Source organism: Lissotriton vulgaris, chromosome 5 (assembly GCF_964263255.1).
Source record: "Lissotriton vulgaris chromosome 5, aLisVul1.2, whole genome shotgun sequence".
Lineage (NCBI taxonomy): Eukaryota > Metazoa > Chordata > Amphibia > Caudata > Salamandridae > Lissotriton > Lissotriton vulgaris.
The window spans coordinates 281,252,012-281,277,594 of record NC_141693.1 but is presented as its reverse complement, the minus strand read 5'-3'; the positions used below and the strand labels follow the sequence as shown (position 1 = coordinate 281,277,594).

The window sequence follows — 25,583 nt, the reverse complement described above, 5'->3', positions numbered from 1 at the left end:
TTCCATGATGGCGTTGATTAGCCCTGGGAGAACTTTCTGAGAGGCTTCCTTTATAATGTTGGTACAGCTTGGATGAACCCCGCCATGGCCTTCTAAGTCAGTGCTGCCTTTGACTGGTAGAATTCAGCGGGCTACCTGAATAAGTTTGGCTGAAGCTTGCCAAATCCTTTTATGGACTTCTGCAAAAAGTAGACCCAGACAGGTGAAACCCACCAGGTCTTCACAATGTCTCTGGCTGGCGAAATCCAACCACGGCCTCCACAACAAAGTCAGTGCAGTCAGAGGCCTTCTACCACAATTTTGGCTCCTCCTGGTGCCTCTCGGGGATTCCTACAGATGTTTACAATTTTGTCTCCTTTATTTTATAACCATAGACATTCTTGAATGTGCCATTTAATGTCAATAATTTAATTATCTCTTACTCTCACACAAATAAATACAAATACCATACTTCTATAACTTATGTTCGAGCAAGACCGACCACATTCAAAATTCTTGATGTTCTGGTTAAGTTTGATCTGCTGGGCCAAAGTCTTGCTCTAAATGCAAAGAAACTCGCTGCAAGAGGACAACCATTCCTGGTCCCCTGGTGATACCAAACAGATGCGAACGTAGAACAATAACTGATACTGAATCTCGGTGCCCTTGACATAATGTCCTAATCTACCAGCACTTGAAAAGCCATTGCCTCAACCACATGTTATCCAAGACTTCACAGCATCAATGGCCTACATTGTTCGTAGAGGGAGGTTCCCAGCTATGGTAAGTTATACTTTTGAGAGTACAAATTGTGGTAGTGTTTACAAGCTTTCACCTGACACACACCCTCACTTGTCTTGATGTATAATAATTAGAGTCATTGTTATGAGTTTATTCCCCAAAAAGCAGATTTGGCGAATCTTATGGTGCGCTGTCATATGAAGCTACAGGGTCCAAAAGGATTATGAGTCAAGGCTGTCCTGTATCGAGTGACGATGGGACATTCTTTCTCTAGTCACAGAATGAGGATCCAGTACTCCGTAGAGGTCCGAGGGACCAGTGGACCTCATGGAGGATATTATTCACTACTATGTGGTCTTAGACTTGGCGCTTGACCTCGCTCCCCAGGATCTTTCTCCAGAAGGAGAGGTGGATGAAGGGTAGCGGTAGGCCAGATCTTTGGTGTCTGCTCTCTCTGTCTTTTTAGCATAGGGGTTGGTGTTTTTTACTTGACACACACACACTTCACTCATGCCTTCTGCCTCCCCCATTCCTCACTCACAAGAACATTCTGTTATTCACCCCTCCATCTCTCATTCCATTACTAACTCCCTTCCTGAGTCATTAGTTAATTCTTTAGTTCCTCATCTCTCCCTTGCCCTCCCAATCACTCCCTTTTTCTGCTACTCCCTCCTTCATTCTCTCTCTATCTCCATCACTCCCTGGCCACCTATCACTCATGTACTCCCAACATGACTTCCGTCCCCCCTCCATCACACATAATTCCCTTCACACCACCCTGGTTTTTCAGTCTCCGACACCCTCCATTTCAATTCACTCTTGTGCTCCATTACTCTCTCCCCTTCCAACATCAGTCACTCCCTCCCTCCCTCGTGCCATCTCTCCTTTCATAATTCTCTTCCTACGTCCCTTACTTTCATCACTTACTAAGCCTGTGATTCCCGCCATCCATCTCTGCCTACCTTCATCCTCTTCTTCTTGTGGTTCCTTGTTTCTATTTATACCACCATGCATATATTCCTTAAATGCCTTCATTTAACATCCTGTTTCTTTCAGAATTATACCGCCCTGTCTCCATACCCTGCTTACAGGTGATTCACATCTATGTATTGTGAAGCATTCAAATGCAAAAGCAATGCCTCTCTTCCATATCCTTTGAAACAGATCATCTCATCTCTCCCTGTAACCACATCACTAGCTGGGTTCTGCTCTCATCATGTCTTTGGACACCTCCCAAACCAGGACAGCGCGGCACTGGAGTCGTCTTTGTTACTGAGGAAAGGCCCAAAGAAAAGCAATAAGGGGAACTGGAAGAGGGGGTGTGGCTGTATTTGTGCACCGGCTCTAAATCTAAAATCTAAATCATTTTGCATTTTGCGATGCAAGGTGTGCTACGAAATTCGTTTTATTAATTAAATTGTTTTCTTACCTGCAATTATCCATATGCCGGTTTTTAGCAACCTCCACCCAGCCCCTCCCCCTCCCTGCCTTCCTCCCCCACCGTAACTCCCTCCACGGGCCGTGGCTGCGAATGGCCAACTTGTCCCACTAGCCTTTGTGGCTGAGATCTGGCATCATGCCAACACGGAGACAGATAATATACTAGCACCAGGCCAGAAAAAAATGCAACCCTTCAGATAGAAACAACAACATAATCACCAGACCCACTGTTACAACACGGGGCCCAGCAATCACAAGCATGAAGCTGAAGATTATATTACAAACTTGGGTTACACAGCAACATTTAGGGTCCAAGTTCACTGACTCACAAACCACATCAACAACAAAAACAATTGCAGAAAATGATATTCCTCATCTCCACCCACATGCTCGTTTGACTAAACTTGCAAGGTAAACCCACAACGAATTAGAAGATAGCAGTCAGAGGACATGGCGCACATCTGACAGGAGCACGAATGCACGACCACCTATGACAACGATCAAAAATATGTATCCGAACATCCAGACATGGACTGAAGCTGAGGATCTCAAAGCCTAATCTCCATCGGAGGATCCTCCATTTTGGGCCAATCCATTACCAGACCAAAACTTCAAACAGTGTCATAGGACTGTTGGCCACAGTGGATGTGGTGCTATATCATAACTCTGTCACATAACGTAGCAGGCCTGTCTGCAGCGACACTGCTGGAGTGGTGCATTTATCAGCTTTCTTCGTCTTGAAGGTAAGTCACTCTTGTGTTCAGGTGGGGCAAAGGACTTATTCTTTGTTACTTTTTGTAAAGCATGATTTGTCTATGTTTGTATAATTTATTTATAATTTGTACTTTGCTTTACTTAAAACAAAAACAGGTATCCAACCATTAAACTTTGTCTCTGAGTGAGTAAGTACATTATTAGACTGACTTTGTGTTAATCTAAGAGTCCAGGCCCCAGATGTACAAAGCTTTTTAACATTTGCCAATGGGCCGATTCACAGAATCAAGCTGTGTACAAACTCAAAAAGGCATTTTTAAGGATACAAAGACCCAATTGTGAGTCAGTAAGCTGCTACCGAATCGCATTTTGGGTTTGCCATTCAGTATTAAGAAGGGCGTGCTTAGGGCATCCCTTACTAATAACGAATCACAGTGGCATGTACGAATGTTTTGCTATCGAAATGCGGTCGCAAAACTTCAAGTTGGTGGTAACCCATTCATAAACGGGGAGGGGCCCCCAAGGGACCCCTTCCCTTTAGTGAATGTTTGCAAAAATAATTTTTGAGAGCAGGCAGTGGTCCTAGAAAAGAAAACTTTCCTTTTTTTAATGCCTCCTGTTTTCCTTTAAGGAAAACGGGATGCATTAAAAAAAATGTCTTATTGAAAAGCAATCACAGACATGGTGGTCTGCTGACTCCTGCAGGCCACCATCCCTGTGATTTTTGCAATTCCCAATGGGTCGCAAACCGAGACCTACCTCATTAATATTCATGAGGCAGGTCTACTTGGACGCACTGGGAATCACAAAATGTGTAATACACACATTTGTACATGGGTGTTTGCGATTGCCAAATAGCGAATTGCAAAAAAATCACTATTTGGTAATCGCAAACGATTACCTATGTACATCTGGCTCCATATTACTCCATTTCAAATCCCTGTTTTGTCAGACAGTTATGGTAGCTGAGTGGGCTTTCAGCTGCTGCAAAGACTTCCAGGCATCAGGCTCATAGCCCAGCCGAGCAGAGTCAGCCTTTTACTCCTCAGGAGACAGATGAAATGAGTACCACTGACGTGTGTAATAAATAATATGCAAGAGCCAAAGGACAGTTCAGATTGGGCTGTGCACAACATGCATAGTATGAGCCATGTACTGCGTTGAAGAATAACTTGATTGACTCATTTACAAGCACTTCAGCGCTAGGGTTCCAATTGTAAAAACATCATCAGGGTCAGAGGCCATTATCTATTGTGCAAAGACAAACAAATACTGGAGTAAGTGCAGAAAGGCCTTGAGACCCGAGGACAGAGACCAGCTTCCAGGGTGGGGAGAGGGGCTGGGGAAAACTGTTCTCATTTTCGGGTAGCTTTTGCTATTGGCGGAAGAATATTTTCTCTGATTTCTTGCATTTTGTACAGCCAACATGTTAAAGCAGTTGCAGTGTTTACACAGTGTTGTATGCAGGTTCCGAGACTCCCGACCCTGGCTGGGGAACAGTTTGAGAGTGGAGGCCAGCCCTGCGCGTGATAGTCGTCTTCGGTGCGAGTGAGGCCGAGGTCTCAGCACGCGGTGGATGCTCAGCCCTTGTCTTGAGGAGGCCCGTCTCCGCTGGGAGCTCAGAGCCCCGTCCTCGGCGTGCGCTCCGAGCCGCTGTTTCCAGGCAGAGTCTGGGTATAAATAGCCGGCCCCCTCCCTCCAGAAGCTGACACCTCCCAGCCCGCGCCGGCGCGAGGCCCGCGGGACGGCTCTCCGTGCCTCACACCTACCGTCTCACCCTTCGCATCACTCATCTGCAGAGCGTCATGTTATCTATCTCTCACTGCCCCTGGGGCCCACGTCACGCGCGGCCGACTGTGATTTCTCCTATTGTAGAGGCGATGTCAGCCCCCTCCTCAGAAGTGATGTGCGAAGTCATCTGCAGTAAATGGTAACAGGTGCTGGGAGTGATACCTCCGGGGTTTGAAGTCAATACAATTTCCGGGATAGCGGAAGTGACGTCACTCACCCGTTGACACCTACCCTCCAATAACGCCCTATGTGTTGCTGGTGAGTTGGGGGAATGGGAAGGAAGGCATTGACACTGCGCTGCTCCCTCCTACAAGGCGAGGAATAACGAGGGCAGTGCCAGGGTTAGCATCACTACACTATCCTACTTCATTGTTACCAATGTCTCTTACGGTCTGAGCTACTGAACTAATTATGCGGTGATTGGTAGAGTGCCACATGGTGTAGCAGGGTTGGCTGAACCATGCAGAAAGAAAATGCAAATTATGCGGCACAATGCACCACAATCTGTGTAAATATAACTGTTATATTTTGTCCTTTTCAAAGTCTTTTACTATTGTGTGGATACAAGTTTCGCCTTAATAGTGCCAATGTCTCAGAGTAAAACAATCTGACCTATTAACCTCCTCAAAGTGTGGTTGGCCTCTGTACAGCATCACAGTTTGTACTTTTTAAATTAACTTTTGATCCAATTGAGCTAGATTTTTTGTTGAAATCTACAAATTATGCAGATGATAGATTATTTGGAAATTGTGGTAAATTTATAATTGTGAGGAAAATGTTAGTCTCAAAATTGCAGAATTGTAGAGACCCCGCTTTTGTAGTGAAAAAAGGAGCCCTGCTGATTAGGAAGTGCTTTTCGAGCTATCTGCTGGTATAATAGATGGCATCTCACATAGGGTGTGCAGCCTAAAACTGGCAGTGCCACAGATTTCGGATTGCCCCGCATTCCATCCAGAAACGTTCTCTACAGAACCTGGGTGTCTTTGTGGCACCAGGGCTTGGAAGTAGGGGCTGCATGGAACCCTTCTCTGGGCGTGGACAGGCTTGTATGATGCCTGGCTTGGCAAGAACGTTTATAACACTGCTTGCTTCTGCCTGCTGAACGGAGAAGACTGTCTATTTACTAATCAGACCCCCCAGGATATTGCGGCATAGATGTGCAAATTTAGCGGCACAAAAATGGAAATTTAGCGGCACAAAAATGGAAATTTAGCGGCATTATAGCGGCACTTTATTTTACTCATAATCATTCCTTTTCAGCCTTAAATCAATGTAAACTGATTTAGCAAGGTATTCCACTGTGAAACTGGCAAGTTTAAAGTGTTTGCGGCTCTACAGAAGCACAGCTCCACTCTGCACCTCGTGAGAGGGGGCCCCATTTCTCCCTGGGGTTTTCTAGCACCCATGTATGCACCCCTGCCGGGGCACAGCTACCTCCTCGACCCGTCCATTTTAAAAAACAGTCATTTCTATCACCCTTTTTAACATTGAAAATATATTGATAACACCAATATGACCCATACAGGAAGTCTTGCTTTGCTGCTTGAGCGCTTTACTACAAAGTAATGCAGCAAATTAAGTGTGACAATTTAAGTGACACTTTGTGAGTGGACAAAGGCAAGGAAATTCATTAAAAAAACTATCCTCTTTTCCGAAACCCAATGGTCTAAAAGGGACATTAAAATATCCCCAGCAGTTCGGAAGCGCTGCTGCAGGGTACATAACTGCCAGGGTTTCAGATTGCTTATGTGTGACATTTTCATAAATTCAGTGTAAATATGAGTGGCATTCTCTGACTATGACTGACATTTTCTCCTGAACAAAATCAAGCAATGAAGTCTAGGGAAACAGATAAATATCAGAAATTACCGCCATTTGAGCAATTAGAAACCCTCAGAATGTATTGAAACTGCAGCAAAGTACCAGAAATGGAAGGACACTAGCCAAGTGCCTTTGTAACCTGATTCACATACTTTGCTGAAGGCATAACAATCCTCTGCCCTATTTTATCATGAAAAACGCTGATCTCGCAATAGCAGGAGCATTATTCAGCAGCGCCGAAGTGGTTAACTTCCAGAGTTTTTTCATTGTTATTCCCGGGGATTTACTGGCCACACAAAGACCTCTGCAGCAGGTGTGTTAACCTCAAAAGATAATTTAATATCCAGACTTTGCAACCAATTGAACAGAACAGATTTACAACCACATTTCTTCTTGTTGCCAATTTAATTGTTGCAGAGTTTTTTTTTAATGTATAAGTTGAGGCCTAGATTTTGTGTCTGGGTTGCGTCACTTTTTTGGCAAAAACTCAACGCAAAATCTCCTAATGCGCTTACATGTGCTTTTGATAGACCTGCTCAACATGTGTGAGGTCTGAAGATCTGATGTCACTTGTGATATCACTTCCTGCGAAGTCATGGGCTGTAAGATGCCACAGATCATGTCACTTGCATACTGCCCAACTTAGTTGGTATCACACTTCTATTTTTTAGGACTTATGTCCTGGAGCAAGTAAACAAAACATGTAAATGGACCCACAATTCCTACAATTTAGAAAGCGAGCACTTGATCCATTATATGATCTAGAAAGCATGTAATGCACGGGAGGCACTTGGACGTCTTGCATACTCGAACTCTCAACCTCATGCATGAAAGGCGGGGACTGCTGCTGAGCTAGCTCCAACTAGTCAAAAATCGCTCTCTTCTGAATAACCGATAGGAGATAACCATTTCTTTTCCGCTAGGCAGCCGCTATTGTAATGGTAATGAAACCATGCATTCCCTTCTGTTCTTTTGCCGAGCTGAAGTTTTCATAACACGACGCTGCTTATACCTCTACTCCTTTAAAACAACACTGTATTTGAGAGCAGTACTTGCGGTGAGCCAGCAAAGTTAAATGTTAAAAGAAGCCTGCAAAGCCCGTCTTAACTCCTCTTTGCAGTTTATAAGTAAAGTACAGTGCTTCGATAATATTATTCTTTCCTCGTCTACCAGTTCACAGTTGCAAGTTAGATTCACCCAAAGCACAATTTTGTTTTCTAAATACCCCGGAGCCCCCCTCAGCTGCTGTGCCCCAGCCCCGCCAGCTCCCACAGTTCCAGCCCCGGGCTCCGTCTGCTAGGACTGCCTGCTCCCGTAACAAGTTCCCGAAGTTTGCTGGGCTCGCCTGCATTACATAAAAAGCCTTACTTCGGAGTGTTTACCATTTTTAAAACTATTCACTGTACAGTACTACCTACAGAGAAAAGCACATTCCCGGAGCTGAAGAATAAAGCACGCCGCTCTCTGAGACTTGTGTTGTTAGATCTCCAGGATAGCTAAAGGCTTGGATCTTGGCCAGGAGGAAGCAGGTATTGGACGGCTGGACGGCGGCACGTAGTGACGTGTGCGCCCACAGCCAATGAAAGAGCATTGTTTGTTTTGTTGACACTTTTTTGTAAATATCGCGGCAATAATTGTAAATATAGCGGCCATCGCGGTAATCGGCTGATTTCGCGATTTTTTCGTGAATCGCGAAATCGCGAAATGCTGGAGGGTCTGACTAATAACACTTTAGACTGGAAGCCTCATGTGCTTCTAAGCACTCTCAGCTTTTGAACACATGAGAACATAGACACGCCCTTCACTCACCAAGTGACCAGACTGGGCCACACCAAGGGACCGGGCAACACCAAGACATTCAGCCATATTTACCTCCTGCTCAGCACACGCCTAGTGAGAAAGCACTCAGAAGTATGCAGGGTGGCATGTAGCACTCTACAAAATGCCAGAATTAAACAGATAAGCACAAGAAATGTATCTCCCCTGTAGCACCACCTGCATGCTCTGCTTTGTATTTGCCTTTTTTGACTCCAGTGAGAGTCAATGGTAAAGGAGAGGGCTGTCCTGGTGCAGTCATTTAATTTCATTTAACTTGCCGGAACGCTGCAGCCCAACGCTCCACCCACGGTGTATAATTTTCAGAGGTGCTCACAGATGTGAATAATTACAGGTCTTCTCCAAGAGATGGGCTTTCTGTGCAAGGCACACTGCACATGCTTATCTTAAGACAGTCTCCACAGTAGCAGGCCCTGTAGGTTGCGGCTGCTTGTGAATTTTTCTGGAGATGAGAGTAGGGATGACTGGTCCATGTAGGCACAATGTGCCAAGCCAGCTGGAGCGCTAATTCAGAGGAAAACAAACACACCAAAAATAAATACATGAAAAAGTTGGGTGGAACCATTCTAGGGCTGATCCTAGGCATTCCCAGTCCATTGACTCTCTTTGCGGATACCATACATGAATTTTCCCATCTTCTCTAGATAATCTCTTTGATCCCTGGTGATACCCATCTATAATTCTATATGTTGAACTCTCCTCCAGACTGAAGGAGAGGTCAACATATATAATTATAGATGGGTATCAGCGTTTGTTAACAACTGTTGCCAAGTTATAGCAGTGAATTACCAGATTTAGAATCTGGAGTTCGCGCTAGTAGCTCCTAATCAGAGTCATACATAACAAAACATTTATTTTCATGATGCAGCTTCTCAACTGGGTGAGACTGAACTATCTCTATGTTCCGAGGTTCTGTAGAGAAGTTACTTTATGTCCCTCTCGTACCCTCTGCTTCAGGGGTTAAAAACATGGGGCTGTAAATGTGTTTGTATTATGTATCAGGTGCACTGTTCACGTTTGTGCCACAGTGTATACCTTTAACCAGGTGCAAACATAAACAGTGTGCCCGATTACAATGAATGTGCTGCCTTGGGGCAGGCACGAACTCGGATCTGCCCTGGAACAGTGCATTAAGTGAAATACAGAGTGACTGCTTAAATCAGCCACTCTGTTTTTCACAGTGCGGCGTCATCCGCCTACTTTTTAGTGAAGAGACAGAATTCCCCCTGCAAGCGGGTACAGTGCATGACTGTACCTTCCTGCAGGGGGACTTCTGGGAAGTCCATGGGACACCATTTGTTCCCCCACCAAGGGCTGCCCGTAGGGGGGCGCACTGACAGTGCCACACCTTTTTGTGGCACACTCTCCGTAGCTCCTGACAGCTTCTTTACCTTTGCACTCACACCCATAATATGTCACGGGCACAGAGGCAAAGAGATTCCCTCATTTGCATGGTAAACGCCTCCATGCAAATGAGGGAATGCCCTGTCGAGATAGCAATGGCTTAACATGTGCACCCGCGCTATCAGTATTGTGCTGCCCCTTCTGTAATACCAAAGTGCACTGGGGGGCACAAAGCGGGCGCACATGCCTTTTGCGCTCCCAGGGCACTTTGTGCAATACGGCCCCGGTATTACAACTTGCTCAACGTATAGTTTTTCCAATAAAATGGATCAAGTACCTTTATTTCCCTTCTAGAGACTACTGCGTCTGAGGGGCTGTGTTTTTTTTCACTTTCACACCATGAGCTAATAAGCACGTTCGTTTCAGGGCTCAAAAGAGGAGCAGGGCCTTGCCACAAGACACCTGTACGGGGGGAGCCAGCTTGTGCAGTCGGTCTAGCAGTCCTGGGAAACAGAGAGGTTGCAGATTCCTGAACCAGAGAAGCAATCAAAGTCCTGTACATCGGATTTTTCAAACAGCATAACCCGAGCTTGTCATAGATGCAGCTTTTGTAGATCTGAGATGGAAAGTTGGAACTCGCTCGTCTGTCCCAGGTCAGCAGGGGCACTCCACCTTTCCTGTAGGCGCCGGGGGTCGCTGTGAGAAAAAGCTGTACAGTACCGAAGGGTATAGGAATCGGAAAGCCAATGACGAGCAATCTGGGATGATGTCTCAGCCACTAATACAGCACCTACTTCCCACACAAATGGCTGTTTGGCAACATTGCAAAACCAAAACACCCTCTAACTGCACCCTGGTTCAAGGATAGACTATTTGTAGAACGCAATAAGCCACAATTTGCAAGTTCCTTTGTTGCCAGTAGTACAGACAGACGCCATTTTCCACAAAGAGTCGCCATCTGTAACAAAGTTATGAATCCACCATTGGCAGAATGGAAGCAAACTTTCTTTAAACACCCCAATGGCACGTAACCAACGTGTTATTTAAAGAATTCAACATTTTACTTAAGGGTACCCAAGCTGAGTCTTTCACTGCACATTGACACAACCATGTTTTTAGTTGTTCTTTAGTCAGAGACATGTTGTTGCAGTGCTTTTGAATACAGATTACTTGTATTTGTGGTATCCCTGGAAAGCAGAACTGTGGTTGCTTACCCATAGCTGGAGGCCGGAAACATCTTGGGTAATTGTCTGCCCTGGTAGTAGGCAATTGTTTAAATTTGAGTTATGCCGGCACCAAATGTCTTGTATCATCCTCAATCTAGTCTAGGTATTCATGTGGATTGTTGCCATTTTAATAGTTCACACGACAAAGTGAAATGTCTCCTGGCGCTTGAATAACCAGTAATTGCATCATGTTCTGTGTGTTAATTCATAGCGTCCTGCCCAATGGATGGGTATTGTGTTACTCTGTATGTTGTGGTTTGTCAGCGCAGACTACATGGGAAGTATTTTGGGTGATTGCGTCTCCTGACCATAGGCAGTCCTTTAAATGGGCCGGTACAGTCAGGGACTAAGTACCTGCTTTTCTTTATTTTGAAAGGAAAAGTACCTGCACTTCTCAGAAGCAGATAGGTACTCAGGTATTTGGTACCTAAATTTCTATTTTTCCATTTCATGCACTTGCCATAGGAGCACTCTTGCCACATGTAGCAGCACTTGAGCACGGAGTGGAGCAAAGGTGAGTGACAGATAGAGTCACTTCTGCTTATACATCATAGTTGTGTTGGAACTGTTATGGTGTCATGAGAGATGAACAAAGTTTTCTTTCAACCCAAATCAACACTAATCATTTTATATACCTAGGTTGTACCGAAGGTTGAGTCGGGCCTACAAAGATTCTTCTCAGTGGCCTCTATTTTATACACAGGTCTCTGCATCTGATTCTCAAACCAATGACCAAGTTTTCAGCTAAGGTACCTTCACCGTTCCTCAGCTTTTTAGGTCTCTCCTAGGCAGCGCTTGTGCTGTCTCTTCGAGACATACTTTATTCAGGATATGGGCATGAAGCTCTGCCCACATTCCGCCCATATTTTTAAATTACTCCTGTCACAGTCCTTTGTAAATGGTGGCTTTTCTTTGATCAATAGGCCTAGTAGTCCCTTCTTAGTACTGCCTTTTCTCTTCTTGTAACCTCCCACAAAGACACCCCCTGTTACATGTGATGTTACGTGGTATGCTTCAATTACAGTCTCAGAGCACTATTTTCTTAAATGGCTTTCTCCTGCCTGCTATTGCAGGCAGGCAGGACACGCACTCTCGCAACGCTTTTTTTGTTTGATTTAACCAGCGCACACTTCTCAGCTGGGATAATGGCGTGCGCGATTTTCTTTTGTTCATTGTTTTCTTTTTTGACAGCATGCCATTGCGCACTTTTACCTTCATAGTAGGTGCACTGCACACTGCACTTAAAATGTAAAATGGCGGCCACTCTTTTGTTTTCTTTTATGCAGCTCACCACAAACAACTTTACAAGCATTGATTTCTTACTTTTTAACAGCGCGCCATACTGCGCTTCCACTTCGATAGTAGTGGACGTTCTGTCTCCGGACTCACATGATAGCCCCTCTCCCCGCCCCCACTACTCAGCCGCTGTAGCCAGGAGCAGCGGTGCCAACCGGTCAGAAACGCCATCTTGCAGGAAGGAGAGCGGTCGGCAACGGCAGGGTAACTGGCATGGGATCATCTAAATGCACTTTAAATGCAGCATGTGCACATGAAGAAGCATTTTCCTTCCACCGGAAATAAAGTATTTGAAGCACATGCACAAGGCAGCTGATGCCTTTCTTCACACTTATTCAACTCAGTCAACCCAAAACTTCCCCTGTTCTTGATGCACATAGTTCTTCTTTTACAGTCTTCGGTTTTATTTGTGTATAAGTTTCGCTGAAGGGTGTGTGCTGTCTCCTATTAGTTGTTAAACCCTCCACATCCTTGGGGGCTTTGAACGCGCATATCTGCGCCCATGGATTCCTTCTGTCTGGTCCATATTTAGGCCTCTCCTAGGACTGCTTTGAGGCAGAACTACCGTGTTTTCTGCTGACTGTCTTTGGCATGGGTGTATGGAGGGATGTTTGATTACAGTGTAACTGGTTTGGTGGCGAATTCCTGATAAACGTACACCACGCACACATAATGTTCCTTTGGGCATTCATTTCAGCTACTTGCAGTGGTGGGGGAGTCTGCTCTTCGATGCACTTCCTGACAGACTGCTAAGTTGGAAGTGCCTGTTGGGCACAGGTTGCTCTTTTGAAACTTTCTTAGATGTTCCACTTGGGAACAGGATGTTAACTGTCCCTGTCCGTAAATACATGTTCAGTAAACCGGCCCAATAGTGGGAGGAAAATGTATTTGTGAGGTCATAATCTATACTACTATAATAAAGGAAGAACATTCAGCCTTTGAGGCGGGTAAACTCGGGAACCACAGCGCCAATCCACACACCCGATACACCATTGGAATCGTCTGGGTGTGTAGATGGTTATAGGCTATATAAATAAAAAAAAAAACGTTATTTAAAAAATTTAAAGTAAAAACAAAAGTAGTCCCTCCGAAGTAGCGCCAGCCGCGACGTGCGTGCTCACGTCAGGAGCGCGGGGAGGAGTGGCGTCCAGGAGCCCGACTAGGAGCGGCGGACATGGCGCGGGGGAGGAGCGGTGACGTGAGGAGCAGCGGACAGGCCAGCGGCAGTGCGAGCAGCGGACAGGCGGTAGGAGCGGTGGCTGAGGTAAGGGGACCCATGTCGCGGCAGGCGGGGGTTGGGGCAGGCGGGGGTCGGGGCAGGCGGGGGTCAGGGCAAGCGGGGGGCGGGGCAGGCGGGGGACGGGCCGGGCGGGGGCCCGGGCTGCTGGACAATGTTGGGGCGGGCGGGGAAGCCTGTTGCTCCCGGACAAGGTCGGGACGGGCTGCTAGTAATATTTATATAATAGAACTCTATAGACCAGTTTTTTATTCCCTCTGTTTTGTTCGCCTGATTTAGCTAGAGTTTTTCACCTGCAGAAGATAGATGTAAATACTGCAATGTATTACCAGTCATTTTTCTACCTAATAAGCAGGGCCACTGAAATTATGCAATTGTTTGGCATTGGTGATTTTCGCATAGTTATAGATTTGCCACATTTGTCACATAATCCACCGTCTACTGCATAATGTGCAGATTTTAACAAAAATAATAGTTTCTAGCTCAAACGGGTCAAAAGTTCTAAAAATGAAGATACACGTGTTGCTGCAGTGGAAGGACCTTTGCAAAGCAGGACTGGTCACCTTTCTGCTGCTTATTGCTATATTTGGGTGTTGAAATGGTACTAATGATGTACAAGCAATGCCAATACAGTGTTACTGTGTTTAAAAATGAAAAAATAATGAAGTAACACTATTACAAAATGTGCCACATTATGCCGCATAATTTGCCTTTTTTTGCCTCATAATTTACTCCACCCTGCCACATGATTTGACCCTCTCTTGCCGCATAATTCCAGTGGTCCTGCTAATAAGTAAGTAACCTCGTGTACAGTAAAAATATTATTTTTAAATATAGGGTTAGTGACCTTTTTTACTAGGCCTACATGGAGAGTATGTCAGATTTTTGCTCATGTACTGTACTGTTTTAATAGGGATCATGTATCGATCAGTTGTGGAATTTTTCACTGTTTAGTAAGATGCACGGCCATCCTCCTTCTGAGTGATTTCAACATCTGCCGTCCAGAGGTCAGTGTTCCTTTATCTACAACAGACATCTCCCAGCCAGTCACCTGTCAGTTGTATTTTGGTTTCTGATGGGTCCATTAAATGAACCCAAACTTGTTAAACCTCACTAGAGGGATAAGTGTTTTGATATACCTTTGATTCAATGCAAGCATTTGCAATGCAATAGGTCTCACATTACTGAAAGTTTGAGCGATTGGCATTGCAAATGATAATGTTTGTTATTTTATTTTTTTTGTTAAAAAATATCCCAGCAGTAGCATAAGTAAATCCACGAAGCAAGAAAAGGGTGCAGTACCACAGGCTGTTACTCAGTGTCCCTGTGGAGTTGTAAAGGGACCTCTGTTATCCACATAAGGTACTACACCCTTACTTACGCTACTACTGGGATATTTTTTAACAACAAAAAAAATCTGACAAAAATTATTTGCAAAGCCAATAGTTCGAACTTTCAGTAATGTCAGACCGATTGCATTGCAAATACTTGTTCATGAGTGTGCAGATGAGTTTGCCGTGCAGTGAGCTGTTGTAACCGCATGGCCCTGACTGCTGGTGTGGAAGCAGGTTGCTCACTGCTGACTCAGCTGTTTCCATTTTTCCGTCCCTGACGCGCTCCTGCTTGCCCTACCTTGGAACAATGAGATAATAAAAATGATGACATCGATGTCAGTGGGTGCACAGAACTAAAAACAGACTTTTTGTTAGGATTTTTTCCTCCTTTCTGTAGCATTCGAGTGGGGTAAACACATGAACTCTAAGAACCACTTCAGACTCGTGAAACTACTTTAGAAACAGAAACCCAACCGCAATGGAGTGCTCAGTATCAAACAGTGAGTCAGCGGGAATTGGAGTTTGGAATCCCAGAAAATTAATTTGTAACTCCATGAGCGACCTTTTCTACATCAGAAAGCGGTATCTGTCTCGAAGAAGTGAGGAATTTAAAGACAGATGCCCTGAACGTTTTTGCAATTGAAAACTCTACAGTGTTTAGAATTGTAAGCTTTGGGAGTGCAAGAACTACAATCCCAAAGTACTAAACAGCCATAGAAAGCCACAATAGAATTTGCAACTCACAAAGTCTGCATTGCGAGTCCTTGCAAATCGTAAAGAAATGGCAGCGGGCTGCACCTTAACATTGTGACTTGCAAGGATGTGAATCAGTTGTGTGGACCACTCCTGCAGCTGCAAACCAGAGGTAGAAAACCGACTCCTGAAAATAGGGGGCATCATTTGTGAAGTGGAAGGGAAACGCTATTTGTGACTGAATGTAGCAGACAGAAGTCTATGGGACCACTCCATGCTTTCCTCGATCTCCCTTCACACAGTGGCACATTTTTGTTTTCATTGCCTTTAACACCTTGCGTGCTCATGACGAGCTCAGCTCATCATGAGGCACTGTGGCGCTGTGCTCGCTCGTCATGACCGCTGCGGCGCTCCCATACGGATATAATTCCCCTGCTGTGCTGAGTGTTCTAAGAAACGGGCGTGGTCATGATGAGCTGAGCTCGTCATGAGCACAGCGCTACCGTGCAGCGTGACGAGCTGAGCTCGTCACGAGCACCGCGCGCAGCCCCGCTACCCCCAGCACCGCGGGGGAATTAGCCCCACGGCGAAATGGTTAAGTGACAGGGTCTGCAATGACGACATTTTGCAAATGAACAGAAGGAGGTCTGCTATGCGTCAAAGGCCTGCATGCCAGCATTCGCAGGAATCTGCAAGGATGCACATACGGAATCCTGCCTCATTGCTATTAATGAGGCTAGGATTCTGTGGATCTTTGTGAGTGTCTTTTTTGTGATGTGCTCAATTATTCCATCCACCATAGCACAATACAAGCATTGGAAAAGCCAACTGATCCTATTGCTAGCACATGGTTTACTAGCACGTTAGAGTGAGATACTCAAGAGGGAGCCAGCAGGAGCAGACCCAGAGTGCAATATTTTTAAGTAGTTCTTCATGCAGTTCAATGCACGTACTACAGTGGAGGCAGAGGGATACATTCAAACAGCCAATAGTATGAGGTGAGAAATGTCTCCATCACTCGGCTGAGCCAAGACGTGATTTGCATATGTCTCCGGCCAAGCCTGAGCCAAGACGTGATTTGCATACGTCTCGAGGCCAATGGCTAAAAGAGGCTGTTCAAAGAAAGGCAATGGCTGACAAGTTTGCACCCAAAGCTAAATCCAAGTTTATAATTAGTAATATGTCTGCTTGACAGCTATGAAGACCCAGCCCTACCGAGAATGGAGATGCATCGCAACCCTGTGCAAAAGTAGCATCTGAGTTGTGTCCTGATCTTCATCTATCTAGCTCCTAGCTGCGTTTCTGTAAAGCCCTCCCATGAAACCAGATGTTGGCAAGCAGTGGTGTGGGCTATGTGCAGACGAAGATGATGGTAAGGAGGCCAAACCTGACTGGAAGATGTGGAGATGTAGCACTGTCTCTCTGCTATACCCAGCTGGGTCTGGTAGCTCAGTGGACTAATGTGTCCACTGTAGGGGCCTGTGTTCGACCTCAGGTTCCAATCCCGGTGGGTCCATTCAGCCTTTCATTCATCTGAGATTTATAAATTGAGTACCATTGAGTTGGGTAACAATAAACAACTGTTACTCCGCGCCAAGATACCCGTCTGGGTGAACGTGTGCTTTACAAATACAAGCTGAAGCACATCACTACCTGTTCTGACCTGCAAGCATTGAGGACTTCCCGGTGAATGTGGGAACACTGTGTGTGTCTGTGGCACAGGGGCAGCAGGAGATGGGCAGCAGCACCTCCATGTTGTCTGGGGTGACTGCAGCTGAGGAGATTTGAACTTGGCACCTCTGTGCACATCTGCCTGTTTGGAAACTACCAATATTTTTGTGGCAATGTGGAGGCGCCTGTATGCTCTTGGGAGGCAGATATGTTGTGTGTTTCCTTAACAAACCTCCTCTAAATTCCTCTATTGTTTGTAGTATGTGGGCATCCCACGTCATTACATGATCATCAGTCGCAGCAGCTTTACTACTTGTCTTCACCAAACATCACAGCAGGTTCACTACCGCTCTTCTAACGCATATCACACTCACTGCAAACGCACTACACCTCTTCAGTGTGCGCCCTGAATATTGAAGATGGACTAACGAGGTTTAGTATTGAATCCACAATTTCGATAGATAAATAAGCAAAGATGTTCTATACCTAACTCTACATATGTGTACCTAGATGTGGAGTTAGGAATGGTAAATCTATACTTCCACTATATGCGCTTAGCTTTCGATATTTTAGTCTTCGACGTTGTGTCCACAATATTCTTGTACCACAACATACATATCTTCGCTAATCAGTAGTACAACCCCTTTTGTAAGAAATATCAAAGTCACAGCAAGTGCACTACCCCATTTCTAACAAATATCACACTCGCTGCAAATGCAGTAACTTCTTCTAACCAATATCACAGTCAAAGCAAGTGCATTACCTCACTTCTAACAAATATCACACTCGTTGCAAATGCACTAACGTCTTCTAATAAATATGACACTCAAAGCTAGTGCAATAACCCACTTTAAACAAATATCACAGTCACGGCAAGTGCACTACTCCTCTTCTAACAAATATCACACTGAAAGCAAGTGCACTACCCAACTTCTAGCCAATAACAAACTGAAACAAGTGCACAGCCACAGTTTCTACATACCGCAGAATAAAAAATACAATTTCACCCAACTCCGGTTGCCAGCAAATCCATCACTGTATACATCGACTTGGAGTAGAGGTGAAAAAGGTGGTACAACCCTGCCCCTACCTCCATCCCACCCGAAAGATTCCCAGAGAATCCCCAAGATGTGGGCTGAGAAAAGGAAAAGGAGAAATAGGAACGACTTTTGTATGTATGTTTGTGCAACGAGATTTTATAATTTTATGTTTCTTTGTAACAATTTCTGTGACATCCTGTGGTTTTAATGAGAGTTCAGGTGCACTGTATGTGCCATCACTGTAAATAAAAAATGATTTAATAAATTAGATCCAAACGAAGACCACGATTACAACGCCAGCCTGGAGAGGAACCCTTGGGAGCTACCATTCACATACATTTATATACATTTAAATACTTCTACTCCTAACCATATCTGAGGCCTTTAGGGCAGGGCAAAAGGCCCAAAACTACAAAATCTGCAAATCTAGCAAATCTGTATTTCATCTGCACTTTTCTTAGCACACAAGTGGAGCAACGCCCTGCGGCGGGTGATGGGACGAGGGTGTCCCACGAAGAACTAGGCAGACGCTTAGAACAGTCAACATTTGTAATGAGAAAACAACACTGACACTGTACACATAAGTAAAGCATGAGACTCACACGTGACAAAGCGTTGCACGCACCCCAGTTAGAAGACCAGGCACAAGGACGCAGGCCAAAAAATTCTTACCCGGAAGTAGAGGCCGCTCTGCTCTTCGCTCAGGATCACCAGCGTCTCAGGGTACAGGATCAAGAGTCTCTCGTGTTGCTCCTGGTGGGGTCAAAGGTTTTGGAAGTCAAATACGAGTAACACAGCACAATTGCTCAGATCCTCATGGAGATGAAGAGAGCTAGGCCCATCTACCCTGTCCATTTCCATGCTCACCACAACATTGTGGGCCCTGTTTAGTCTGAAGCTCCGTCTTTGCTCTCGCACTCTGATTACTTCACTGTCTGTCAAAGGCCTATTTGTTTTGGTGCAGTGTTTACACCGATATACTGCAGCATAGTGGGGATGTCACATCACAAAGAGCAGAGCTGTTGCCGGCCAAAGTCCGGTTCTAATCTGCTACTTTTTTCAGAACAAAAAGACTCGATCTTGAGCAATTGGTGTGGGCTGAGGGGCAAACCTCAGCATTCCAGGAAAGGGTTAATAAGGAACTAAGGAATTGCCACAACATCCGAGTTGTGCTAAAATTTCACAATTTCCTTCTGGTCACAAAGGTATTTATTTACTAGGCTAAAAGTAAGTGCTTTTGTGGCTCAAGTATTTTACCTCTTAAAATTATTTAAATTTCAGTTACATTATTCATTCATGATCATATGCAAAACTGAACATGGAAGAGAAGCCACACAGACTATTCACAGTACTTCTTTTGTGTGCACAAGATTTTGTGCAGTCGGATTCACACCAGAGAATTTTCAGATCAGAGTGAGAATAGGTGAGCTTGCAAGTCAACCAGGCATGTTTCTGCAAGTTATGGTAGACCGGGGATGTCTGCAGCAAGCCCAAAGATCCTGAACTCCTCCACTGAGTCCCACAAGAACCAGTTCTAATCTATTCAGATATCTGCAAAAAACGAGTCTCGTTCTGTTTGATAGTGGCCTGCATTCGACGAGCCCTGTATCTTGATTGACTGCCGGTGGCCATTGTATTGGGAGGTGAGGGAGTGTTCAGGTAGATGGTGAGATGTGTAGGGTCACCTTGGAGATACCACGGACTTCCCCACGGGGCTTTTGCTGGGCCCAGGGATGTGGGGTTGGCATTCACTGGGAGAAGAAGGCCCCGGCGTATAATTGTTTTAGTGGCCTAAGTTGTATTAGGTCAAAAGTTCCAATGTATAAAGAAGAACGACTATACGTTTGAAAATAAAGAGTTTAAAAACTCAAAAGTTGAAAAGATATACATAAAAAAATTGAAAACATTCAAAAAGATTAGTAAGACATAAGGCACCCAGTAAGGACAATGATAGTAGTTAGGGATACAGAACCGTTAAGGAAAGAGATAAGGTAAGAGATGCTAAAATCAGGGTAGGATTGAAAACTGAGTTAGTGTCTTAAGTAGACTTGGGACACACATGAGGGATGCATCCAGGGAGAGGGCGAGGGTGGTTGTGTATTTTTTGCAAGCTTTAGTGTTAATGTTAAGTAAGAGAACAAGATAGGATTGGTGACGAGGTTAGAGTTAGGGGTAAGAGTAAAGCATGGAGTTTGGGCACTTCCCGGCGTGAGCATGGACAGGAGGTTATGTTTAGGGTTAGATAGTAGCATTAGGGTTATCAAGGTAGCGTTAGAGTTACATTTCGGCTTACCAGTGAGGGGTAGGGTAAGGGGTTGGTTAGTAGGGTTAGGGAACACCACTGAAAAGGAGACTAAAGTAAAATATATGTAAAAAATAATAAATGTCGATCTTTTGGCTTTAAAACGAAATACACAATTGCCCTAGCTTTGGCAGCACATATACTAAAATTGCAACGATACACAGAAGATTGGCATGTCTCCTGCGAAAGGATGGCGCACAACTTCACGCAGAGCTCTATATTTTTCTCAATTAGTTTGATTTTTGCATCACACCAGAGAAGATAGCCAAATAGAGCACTGGTGGTGTACCCCAATGTCATAGATGTAGATTGCAAAGGGCAGATTGTGTACATATGTTTGCTACATGTCCTATAATTCGGTTAAACTTCAATGATGCTTTTTTTTTTTACAAAATTCCATTAGAAACAGGGTTTTTGCTGAGTTATGATCCTGTACTGATTATGTTGGAGTTTAAGAAGGAAACTTAGAAGAATTTAATGCTTGTATACATTGATTGCACACTTACACATGGCCTGGCAGTGGAAGAGCATCGCTCAACCTGATATTACTTTATGGCTCCGGCTGTATTGCACTTTTATAAGTTTGAAAAACAAATGAACTTGGATAGGCCTACGAAAAGATATAAATGCTTATGGGGACTTGCTGGGGTTCATAAATTGATTGTGGTAAACTAATAAAAATTAAACTGACTGCCCTGGACAAGGAGTAGATTTAGGATAAGAAGCAATTGATATTAGAGTATTGATAATTAGTATATCTTTTGGAGTCCCTCTTGGGTTCTGTTCTGCCTAAATAAAATAAACACAAAGGGGCTTATTTACAAGCCACTTGCGTCTTTTTTTAAAGAGGAGAAAGTAACGTACCTGCAGCACAAGGGGCATGTAAATCAGCCCCAAAATTCATAGGCTGCATTGCATTTCAGACTAAATGTTTCCAACTTTTAGTATCAAATTTAAAGCATTTCAAACTGGAGTTTTGGAACTTTCTACCTTTGTTCAACGTAAACAACCTTGCCCTTCTGTCAGCATTTTTTTGGGATTCACCAGAATGGGAGGTCCAGACAGCCCACATTGAGGTCAAAGGTCGCCTCACCCAGGGACTCACAATGGGATCAGATATGTGCGGAATGGGGGTGCTCACCTGAAAGGGGAGGTGCTGTAGGGTCACTTTGGAGACGTAGTTGACCTCGCCCAGAGACTCCCGCTGAGTTCCTTCCCAGTTCTGGATGGGCAGGTTTTGTACGGACCAGCGCAGCTCTGCTGTGTGCACGTGGCTTCCGCTCCCATGGCGCTGCCCAAGAGAAAGACATGCTACATGTAAGTGACACAATTCTGGCACGCAATAATCACCCAACTCTCAATAAATGTGAACCATGGGTAATCAATCACTGCCAACTTTCCATAGTCGCTGTCAGCCCCCAACAGCTTGATCATGCTTATCAGACGGTCGTTGAGGGAGCCCATGACGCAAACACTGGGGGTCCGCAGGGCTTAGTTTCTGTGGAGCCCAATCTGTAGGCGCCTTCCCATAGCACCCAATTACCAGTGGCTTCGGGCGCTGCCACCTGTGCTCTGCATGCACCCAATCACTACAGGCTTCCAGCACCAATCACTCTTCTCCCTGCCCACAACTCTCAGTCACTATGATCTGTCAACACCAATCACTATGCCCGCCTGCCCACTGCACCCAATCACTATGGGCTGCCAGCAACAATCACTCTGCCCCCAGCCCACAGCACCCGATCACTATAGGCTGCCAGCAACAATCCCTCTGCATCCCACAAACAGCATCCAGTCAGTATAAGTTTCCAGCAGCACTCACTCTGTCCCCTGCCAACAGCACCAAATCACTATGGGCTGCTAGCACCAATTACTCTGGTCCCTGCCCACAGCACCCAATCACTATGGGCAGCTAGCACCAATCACTCTGCTCTCCGCCCACAGCACCCAATCACTATGGGCTGCTATCAGCAATCACTCTGGTCCCCGCCCACAGCACCCAATCACTATGGGCTGCTAGCACCAATCACTCTGGTCCCCGCCCACAGCACCCAATCACTATGGGCTGCTAGCACCAATCACTCTGGTCCCCGCCCACAGCACCCAATCACTATGGGCTGCTAGCACCAATCACTCTGGTCCCCGCCCACAGCACCCAATCACTATGGGCTGCTAGCACCAATCACTCTGGTCCCCGCCCACAGCACCTAATCACTATGGGCTGCTAGCACCAATCACTCTGGTCCCCGCCCACATCACCCAATCACTAGTGGTTTCCCGCGGCACTCATTTTGTCCCTGCCCGCAGCACCCAGTCAGTATGTTCTTCCAGCACACAATCACTGTGAAGCTCAAGCACAGCTGTCTGTCACTATCAGACTTCACCTCCCTGCTTCAGACACCCAGTCGCTGAGGGTCTGCAGCACCCTCCTGCTGTGGACTCCAGTGTCCACTCACTATGCCCGATACCCAATCACTGAACTCCCAGCAGTTATTCACTTTGTCCTGAACCCAGCACCTCTCCAAACCAGCATATCTGATTCCCCAAACTCTCCCAAGTGCATAGAGAACATTCATTTTGAGGTGACACTGCATGTGCGTTGTAGATTAAGACTCGAACAAACACTGCAGCAGTGTCTGCCTACCAAAAGTAGAGCAGTTTGATCAGAGTTGGGTAAGGCACTCAATCTATGGTGGTGCAAGCTATCTAGGCAAAGGAGGGTTAGCGACAGTGCTGGAGGGTTTCGGGAGTAGGATTCGCTCTCCATAGTGCGGTACATAGGGCTTTGAGGGTACGCTGGGACGTCTATAGTAAGTTTGATGTCTAGGGTATTTATTAGGGGTATTCAAGGCTGTCTATAGTAAGGTACTCCGTCTAGTGCAGGCTCTCCTAGGCTCGGTTGTAGTGTCTAGGGTAGGAAATGCTGTTCAGGTTAGGATAGAGGAGGTTGTTTAGGGTATGGAAGGTTCTCATTGGTAGGAGGAGTTGTGTTTGGTAAGGCAGGATGTTTAGTGTACGGAAGGCTATCCCTTACCAAAGTGTCTAAGGCAGGGAAGGCTTTCCGGGGTACTGCAAGAGTCCCAGTCGGATAAGGTTCCTAAGGTAGGGGAGGCACTCTCAGGTAAAGTGAGGTATTTAGCATGGGACGGATGGCAGAAGATTTAGGGAGGGACACTGTGTTTAGTGTAGGGAATGCTGCCTGGTTGGGCAGGAAATGTAGGGTCAGGGAAGGTATCCTGTGTAGCGCAAAACCTTTGAGGTAGGTTCAGGGTTTCTAGTGAGAAGGCAGGACACTCCTTGGCATGGGGGCTGTGTAGCGTAGGGCACAGTGCTTAGGGTAGTCATGGTTTCTATGAGCGGGTAGGACAGGGTGTGTAGGTCAGTGGAGTGTGCCAAGCATAGTGCAGGTTCCTGCAGACATGGTATCTGGTGTAGAGTGGCTATGGTAAGGCACATTGTGTTTGACAAGGCAGATTTCTCAGAGTAGAACAGCCTGTTAAGGGTGAATGAGGGTGGTTAGAGGAGGGCATGGTGCCCAGGGGAAGGAGAGCTGATTAGGGACGGTGGTTAAGGTACTGTAGGTTTTCTGCTTCCATCCACTGCCTTCTCTACGAAGCGATCCTTTGATTTGAATTTCACTTGGTAGCAGAAGACAATCCTCAAGTTTGTGGAAAGTGCCTGAGAAAGAGCAAGAGAAGTTTGGAAGCACCCGCTTATGGTAGGGCAGGACACCCGACCTAGGCTACAGTATGAGAAGCCTCTATGGAGCTGGGGCAGGTGGGCAGAGCCGCCATGCTTACTAGAGTTGGGCCTGGGCAGACTGTCTCAGTTGGCCTAGAGCATGGTACAGCAGGCTATCTAGGTAGGAAATGTGGTATATTTCAGTGTATCCTCTCTTTTGACGGAAGATCAGAGGTGGAAAAGGGGAGCGAGTAAAGCACACAAGCCCAGTATGGTGAAGGACAAAGGGTTTTCTCAGAACCCACAAGCTACCCACATTTACGTATGGTGACCAGCCTAGAGTGGCGTACGGGCATGCTGTTTAGGTAGAAGACGTTACGTATGGCAGTGTGTGCTGTGTGGAGAAGTGGGGTGAGGTCAGGTGGCAGGGGGCTTGATGGGTGGCTTTCTCAGAGACACATGTTCATCAGATGTAGGTAGGGTGGGTGGCACAGCATGGGGGGGATAAGGCAAGCTGGCTGGGTAGAACAGGCTCTCTGTGGCAGCGTGGGCTGTGTTTAGACTTTAGAGTGGGAAGGAAAGCTCAGCATTTCACTAACTTTGAATCGGGCCTGGCAGGGAGTGGGTTACGTTAGTGTGCATAGGTAACATACGCTATTAATGCTCTTTGGAGGCCTGGCAGCCACCATCTCTTCTCCCCAAAGGCCAGGGACGTGCTGAGGGGAGTTGGAGGTATTCAGGTGTCAGGCTGTGGGGTGGGTGGTGTGGTGTGAGGAGTTGGAGGTGTTCAGGTGTCAGTCGGTGGGGTAGGGTGGTGTGGTGTGAGGAGTTGAAGGTGTTCAGGTGTCAGGCGGTGGGATAGGGTGGTATTGTGTGAGGAGTTGGAGATGTTCAGGTGTCAGACGGTGGGGTGGGGTGAGGAGTTGGACATGTTCAGGTATCAGACGGTGGGGTGGATGGTGTGGTGTGAGGAGTTGGAGGTGTTCAGGTGTCATACGGTGGGGTGGGTGGTGTGGTGTGAGGAGTTGGAGGTCTTCAGGTTTTCAGATGGTGGGGTGGGTGGTGTGAGGAGTTGGAGGTGTTCAGGTGTCAGGTGGTGGGGTGGTGTGAGGAGTATGAGGTGTTCAGGTGTCAGATGGGTGGTGTGGTGTGAGGAGTTGGAGGTCTTCAGGCGTCAGATGTTGGTATCAGACGGTGGGGTGTGTGGGGTGGTGTGAGGAGTTGGAGGTGTTCAGGTGTCAGACGGTGGGGTTGGGTGGTGTGGTGTGAGGAGTTGGAGGTGTTCAGGTATCAGACGGTGGGGTGGGGTGAGGAGTTGGAGGTGTTCAGGTGTCAGACGGTGGGGTGGGTGGGGTGGTGTGAGGAATTGGAGGTGTTTAGGTGTCAGACGGTGGGGTGGTGTGAGGAGTTCGAGGTGTTCAGGTGTCAGACGGTGGG

The 25,583-nt window shown here is 46.1% G+C and overlaps 1 protein-coding gene and 1 non-coding gene across 4 annotated transcripts in view; one reads left to right on the top strand and one right to left on the bottom strand.

Moving 5' to 3' along the window:
- PLEKHN1 (pleckstrin homology domain containing N1) overlaps window positions 1–25,583 on the bottom strand; it is an 85,517-nt gene that overhangs the window by 26,782 nt on the left and 33,152 nt on the right. For all 3 annotated transcript variants that reach the window (XR_015295873.1, XM_086921432.1, XM_086921433.1), the window contains exons 8-9: window positions 21,607–21,756; window positions 18,836–18,916 (exon numbers count right to left, since the gene is read on the bottom strand). Coding sequence is in view for 2 of the 3 variants with exons in the window: in XM_086921432.1 (XP_086777558.1) it covers window positions 18,836–18,916; window positions 21,607–21,756 (231 nt within the window). In the remaining variant the exon portion in view is untranslated. The remainder of the gene's footprint in view (window positions 1–18,835; window positions 18,917–21,606; window positions 21,757–25,583) is intronic.
- On the top strand, window positions 20,584–20,690 carry LOC147710696 (U6 spliceosomal RNA). The gene has a single exon (XR_015296252.1). It is a non-coding gene; the product is annotated as a U6 spliceosomal RNA (small nuclear RNA).